The following is a 6,854-nucleotide window of genomic DNA, read 5'->3' on the forward strand; positions in this document are numbered from 1 at the left end:
TTTCGTTGTTGTTTTTTTAGGAAATTGGGGAATTTCGAGGGGGAGATTTGGCAGCGAATTTTGGGATTTTTGGGGGAATTTTGGGGGAATTTGGGTGGGAATTTTGGGGAATTTTGGGGAATTGGAAATTGCAGAGCGGATTTCGGGATGTGAACTCTCAAATTTTTGGGGTGAAATTTGGGAATTTTCGGGGATTTTGACAGAATTTTTTGGGATTTGAGGTGGAATTTGGGGATTTTGGGATCTCAGCGTGGGAAATTTGGGGAATTTTTGGGGATTTTGGGGGTGATTTGGGCAATTTTAGGATTTTTGGCTGATTTGGGCAGAATTTGCGGTGGAATTTTGGGGTAAATTTTGGGATCTGAGCCGGGGAAATTTGGGGAATTTTTGGGAATTTTGGGGGAATTTGGGTGGGAATTTTGGGGAATTTTGGGGAATTGGAAATTGCAGAGCGGGTTTCGGGATGTGAACCTGTCAAATGCGGGGGATTTTGGGGTGAAATTTGGGAATTTTGGGTTTTTTGCAGGGGCGAGCAAGGCGCACCTGGAGCCGCTGGAGCAGGAGCTGGAGGCGGCGCTCAGGAGGGAGCACAAGGGGGGGAACCCCAAATTTGGGCCCCCCAAAAACGTCCTGGGGCTGCAGCTGGTCCGCAAACAGAGTGAGGAAAACCCCCCCAAAAAAACTGGGGAAATCCGAAATCGTTCTGGGAATTTGGAGATTTTTGGGGAATTAAAAAAAAGGGGGGGGAAATGGCATAAAATGGTGGGGAAAAAGCACCAAAAACGGCTCAAAAATCAACCAAAATGAGCCAAAATCAACGAGAAAATAAACCCTGAAACTGTCTCAAAAAGCTCCAAAAATGCCCCAAAAATGATCCCCAAAAATCAACAAAAATGCCCCAAAAATCAACCAAAATGAGCCAAAATCAACGAGAAAAAAATCCCCTGAAATGCCCCAAAAATCCAAAATGCCCCAAAAAATGATCCCCAAAATCAACAAAAATGCCCCAAAAATGAAAAATCCCCAGAAATGCCCCAAAATCAACCAAAATGAGCCCCAAAAAATGATCCCCAAAACTGTCCCAAAAAGCTCCAAAAATGCCCCAAAAATGATCCCCAAAAATCAACAAAAATGCCCCAAAAATGATCCCCAAAAATCCCCAAAAATGCCCCAAAAATCAACCAAAATGAGCCAAAATCAATGACAAAATAAACCCTGAAACTGTCCCAAAAAGCTCCAAAAATGCCCCAAAAATGATCCCCAAAAATCAACAAAAATGCCCTCAAAATCAACCCCAAAACTGCCTCCAAAAATTTCCCAAAACTGCTCAAAATTCTCCAAAAATCCCCCAAAAATATTCTCCAAAAATGCCCCCAAAATTCCCAAAATGCCCCAAAAATAATCCCCAAAAATTTTTGGGTCAATTTTGGGGGCCCCAAAAATTTCCCAATTTTGAGGATTTTTGGGGATATTTGGGGGGATTTTGAGTTTTTGGATTTTTGGGGAATTTTGGGTTAATTTTGAGGGATTTTTGGGGGATATTTTGGGGGAATTTTGGGGATTTTGGGATTTTGGGGGGTAGTTTTGGGGGAATTTTTGGGTCAATTTTTGAGGGATTTTGGGTCAATTTTGAGGGATTTTTGGGGGGATATTTTGGGGGAATTTTGGGTTAATTTTGAGGGATTTCTGGGGGGTAGTTTTGGGGAATTTTGGGTCAATTTTGAGGGATTTTTGGGTCAATTTTGAGGGATTTTTGGGGGATATTTTTGGGGAATTTTGGGTCAGTTTTGAGATATTTTGGGGATTTTTGGGTCAGTTTTGAGGGATTTTTGGGGATTTTTGGGTCAGTTTTGAGGGATTTTTGGGGGATATTTTTGGCAATTTTTTGGGGATATTTTTGGGGATTTTGAGGTTGATTTTTTGGCATTTTTGGGTGATTTTCGAGGATATTTTTAGGTACTTTGGGTTACTTTTGGACAATTTTGGGGCTGTTTTTTGGGAAATTTTTAACATTTTTGCCAAATTCTGCTGCATTTCAGGGCAATTTTGGATTTTTTGGGGTAACCCCCCCCTCCCCTCCCCCCCTCCATATTTTGGGGTCCCGGGTGGGGGGGGGGTCCCCAGACGGGTGGGGGAGGGGCTGAGCCCCATTTTCCTGCATTCCCTCCGAATCCCTGCAGGTTTTTTGCCCGATTTCGGATTTTTGGGGGTTTTTTTTTGGGGTGACCTTTTCCTTTCGCCCCCCTCAGGTATTTTGGGGTTCCAGGGGGGTCTCCAGAGCCTCTTTGTGCGGGTCGGGGTCTCCCTGCCCCGTTTGGTGCCCCCTGCGCGGCGCCTGCTGGAGCAGGGGCTGCGCTTGGGGGCGCTGGGGGTGCAGCCGGCGCCGCCCTACGAGGCCAACATCGACTTCGAGATCCGGTGAGGAAAAACCCCAAAATCGCCCCAAAACGCCGCCAAAAATCCCGCCTCAAATGTCCCGAAATTACCCCCAAAACCCTCCCAAAATCCCGCCGGAAAAATCCCGAAATTAATCCAAAAAAATGCCCCGAAATCCCCCCAGGATCCTCCCAAAATTCCACGGAAAAATCCCAAAATTAATCCAAAAAAATGCCCCGAAATCCCCCCAAGATCCTCCCAAAATTCCACTGAAAGAATCCCCCAAAATCCCCCCAAGATCCTCCCAGAATTCCACCAAAAAAATCCCCCAAAATCCCCCCAAGATCCTCCCAAAATTCCACCAAAAAAATCCCGAAATTAATCAAAAAAAATCCCCCAAGATCCTCCCAAAATTCCACTTCAAAAATCCCTAAATTACCCCAAAAAAATCCCCCGAAATCCCCCCAAGATCCTCCCAAAATTCCACGGAAAAAATCCCCCAAAATCCCCCCAAGATCCTCCCAAAATTCCACGGAAAAATCCCCCAAAATCCCCCCAAGATCCTCCCAAAATTCCACGGAAAAAATCCCGAAATTAATCAAAAAAAAATCCCCCCAAGATCCTCCCAAAATTCCACTTCAAAAATCCCTAAATTACCCCAAAAAATTCCCCCGAAATCCCCCCAAGATCCTTCCAAAATCTTCCCAAAATACCCCCAAAAATCCTCTCAAAATCACCCAAAAATTCCGCCTCAAATGTCCCGAAATTACCCCCAAAACCCTCCCAAAATCCCACGGAAAAAATCCCGAAATTAATCCAAAAAAATGCCCCGAAATCCCCCCAAGATCCTCCCAAAATTCCACGGAAAAAATCCCGAAATTAATCCAAAAAAATCCCCCAAAATCCCCTCAAGATCCTCCCAATATCTCCTCAAAACCCTCCCAAAATTCCACTTCAAAAATCCCCAAATTACCCCAAAAAATCCCCCGAAATCCCCCAAGATCCCTTCCCAAAATTCCACCAAAAAAATTCCCCCAAATCCCCCCAAGATCCTCCCAAAATTCAACGGAAAAAATCCCGAAATTAATCCAAAAAAATCCCCCGAAATCCCCCCAAGATCCTCCCAAAATTCCACGGAAAAAATCCCGAAATTAATCCAAAAAATCCCCCGAAATCCCCCCAAGATCCTCCCAAAATTCCACTTCAAATTTCCCCAAATGACCCTAAAAATATCCCCCAAATTCCCACCAAAATCTTTCCAAAATCTTCCCAAAATACCCCCAAAAATCCTCTCAAAATCACCCAAAAATCCCGCCTCAAATGTCCCTAAATTACCCCAAAACCCTCCCAAAATCCCACTGAAAAAATCCCGAAATTAATCCAAAAAAATGCCCCGAAATCCCCCCAAGATCCTCCCAAAATTCCACGGAAAAAATCCCCCAAAATCCCCCCAAGATCCTCCCAAAATTCCACGGAAAAAATCCCTAAATTACCCCAAAACCCTCTCAAAATTCCACCGGAAACATCCCTAAATTACCCCCAAAAATCCCCCGAAATCCCCCCAAGATCCTCCCAAAATTCTGCCTCAAATACCCCTAAATTACCCCCAAAACCCTCCCAAAATTCCACTTCAAAAATCCCTAAATTACCCCAAAAAATCCCCAGAAATCCCCCAAGGTCCTTCTAAAATCTCCTCAAAATCCTCCCAAAATTCCACCTTAAAAATCCCTAAAGTACCCCAAAAATTTCCAAAAAATCCCCCAAATCCCCAAAAATTCCCCCCCAAAATCCTCCCAAGATCCTCTCAAAATTCCACCTCAAAAATCCCCAAATTACCCCCAAAAATCCCCAAATCCTCCCAAAATCTCCCCAAAATCCTCCCAAAAATTCCACCACAAACTACCCAGAAAACATCCCCCAAATCCCCCCAAAATCCCCCCAAAACCCTCTCCAAATTCCACCCCAAAAATCCCTAAATTACCCCCAAAAATCTCCCCAAATCCCACCAAAATCCCCCCAAAATCCCCCAAATCTTCCCAAATTTTTCCTCCAATCCCTCCCAGACCCCCCCTTGAAACCCCCAAAATTCCTCCTCAAAACCCCCCCAGACCCCCAAATTTTTTCCTCAAATCCCCCAAATTTCCTCAAATCCCCCAAATTTCCCCCCAAACCCCCAAATTTCCCCCCAAACCCCCCAAAATCCCTCCCCAAACCCCCCAAATCCCTCCCCAAACCCCAAATTTCCCCCCAAACCCCCCAAATCCCTCCCCAAACCCCCAAATCCCTCCCCAAACCCCCAAATTTCCCCCCCCAAACCCCCAAATCCCTCCCCAAACCCCCAAATTTCCCCCCAAACCCCCAAATCCCTCCCCAAACCCCCAAATTTCCCCCCAAACCCCCCAAATCCCTCCCCAAACCCCCAAATTTCCCCCAAACCCTGGGGAAAAAATCCCTCCCCAAACCCCCCAAATTTCCCCCCAAACCCCCAAATCCCTCCCTGGGACCCCCCAAAATCCCTCCCCAAACCCCCCAAATTTCCCCAAAAATCCTCCCCAAACCCCCAAATTTCCCCCAAACCCCCAAAATCCCTCCCCAAACCCCCAAATTTCCCCCAAACCCCCAAAATCCCTCCCCAAACCCTTCCTGAACCCCCAGATTTTTAAGGAAAACCCCAAATTTTCCTTTGGCAGGTTCATGGCTGACTCGGGCCTGGTCGGCTGCTGCTGGGTGGAGCTGCCCCCGGGGGGGTTCCAATGGAGGGGGGACCCCCAGAACTGCCCCCCGGATTCACCCCAGAACGTGAATTGGGCCCAAAAGGCCCCGAATTGGGCCCAAAAGGCCCCGAATTGGGCGCAGGAGCCCCCCGGGGACCCCCCGAAATCCACCCTGTGCCAGCTGGAGGCCGACGCCGCCTGGTGGGGGCTCCGGGGCCACCCCCCCGAGGGCGCCTGGCTGGGGCTGCCCCCGCTGCGGGTGCTGAGCCTGGACATCGAGTGTGCCGGGAGAAAGGGTAATGGGGAAACTGGGATGGACTGGGATAAACTGGGGTAAACTGGGATGGACTGGGGTAACTGGGATGGAGGTCCCTGGCTGGGGCTGCCCCCGCTGCGGGTGCTGAGCCTGGACATCGAGTGCGCTGGCAGGAAAGGTAAACTGGGATAAACTGGGGGAAACTGGGGTAAACTGGGATGGACTGGGGTAACTGGGATGGACTGGGGTAAACTGGTGCTGGGAATAAACTGGGGGTAACTGGGATGGGGGGCCTGGCTGGGGCTGCCCCCGCTGCGGGTGCTGAGCCTGGACATCGAGTGTGCGGGCAGGAAAGGTAATGGGGAAACTGGGGAAACTGGGATGGACTGGGATGCACTGGGGGAAACTGGGAGGGACTGGGGGCACTGGGAGGGACTGGGAGGGGTTAAAAGGGGGATTGGAACAAACTGGGATGGACTGAGAGGGACTGGGAGCTCTGGAAGGGACTGGGATAAACTGGGATAAATTGGGAGGGGATTGGAGCAAACTGGGAGCCACTGGGAGGGACTGGGAGCACTGGAAGGGGTTCAAGGGGGACTGGGAGGGGATTAGGAGGGGGTAAAAGGGAACTGGGATGGACTGGGAAGAGATCTGGGGCAGTTTTGGGGTTTTTACGGTCTTTTTTGGGGTCCAGCGCTGGATTTTGGGCGCTGCCTTTCCAGCTGCAGTTGCACTTTTTGGTCACCAGGGGTCGCTGCAGGATGAGCATTTGGGGCCATTTTAGGGGTTTTTAGGGCCGTTTTGCGGATTTTTTGGGGGGTTTTGGACTCGATTTTGGGCTCTTGGACTCAGTTTTGGGGTTTTTAGCTCAATTTTGAGCGGTTTCAGTTCAATTTTAGGCCGTGTCTTCAGAGCTGCAGTTCCGCTTTTCAGCCACCAGGGGTCGCTACAGCGAAGCAATGTCATCGATTTTGGGGCGGTTTTTGGGGTTTTCGGGGTCGGGTTTTGGGGTTTTTTTGGGCGCCGGAGCCGGTTTTGGGGTGACTTTTTGCATTTTTGGGGTGCCAGGGGTGTTCCCGGAGCCGCAGCAGGACCCGGTGATCGCCATCGCGGCCGTGGCGCTGCGGCAGGGGGCGCGCGAGCCCTTCCTGAGGGTGGTGTTCACCCTGCTCAGCTGCGCCCCCCTGTGGGGAGCCACCGTCAGGAGCTTCGACTGCGAGAAGGACCTGCTGCAGGTGGGGCTTTGGGGTGAAAAAACGGGGATTTTGGGGTTTTTAAAAATTTGAGGGTGTTTGGGAGTGGTTTGGCTGAGATTTGGGGGAGTTTGGGGGGATTTTGAGGGAAGTTTGGGGGTTCTCAGGGGTGGCTTTGCAGCCACCGTCAGGAGCTTCGACAGCGAGAAAAGGACCTGCTGCAGGTGGGGTTTTGGGGTGAAAACCCGGGGGGGTTTTTGGGAATTTGGGGAGTCCAGGAAGGGTTTGGGGGGATTTTGGGAGGGTTTGGGGCAG

The 6,854-nt window shown here is 49.4% G+C and overlaps 1 protein-coding gene across 1 annotated transcript; it reads left to right on the top strand.

Moving 5' to 3' along the window:
* Nucleotides 1–526: 526 nt before the first annotated feature.
* Nucleotides 527–6,581, top strand: LOC115917178 (DNA polymerase delta catalytic subunit-like; the record flags this gene model as incomplete). The annotated part of the gene is made up of 4 exons (XM_030970907.1): nt 527–658; nt 2,250–2,418; nt 5,067–5,386; nt 6,415–6,581. Coding segments are annotated over 4 exons (788 nt in total), but the record flags the coding sequence as incomplete, so codon positions are not given.
* Nucleotides 6,582–6,854: the final 273 nt, after the last annotated feature.

The sequence above is a fragment of the Camarhynchus parvulus genome, unplaced genomic scaffold, assembly GCF_901933205.1.
Source record: "Camarhynchus parvulus unplaced genomic scaffold, STF_HiC, whole genome shotgun sequence".
Lineage (NCBI taxonomy): Eukaryota > Metazoa > Chordata > Aves > Passeriformes > Thraupidae > Camarhynchus > Camarhynchus parvulus.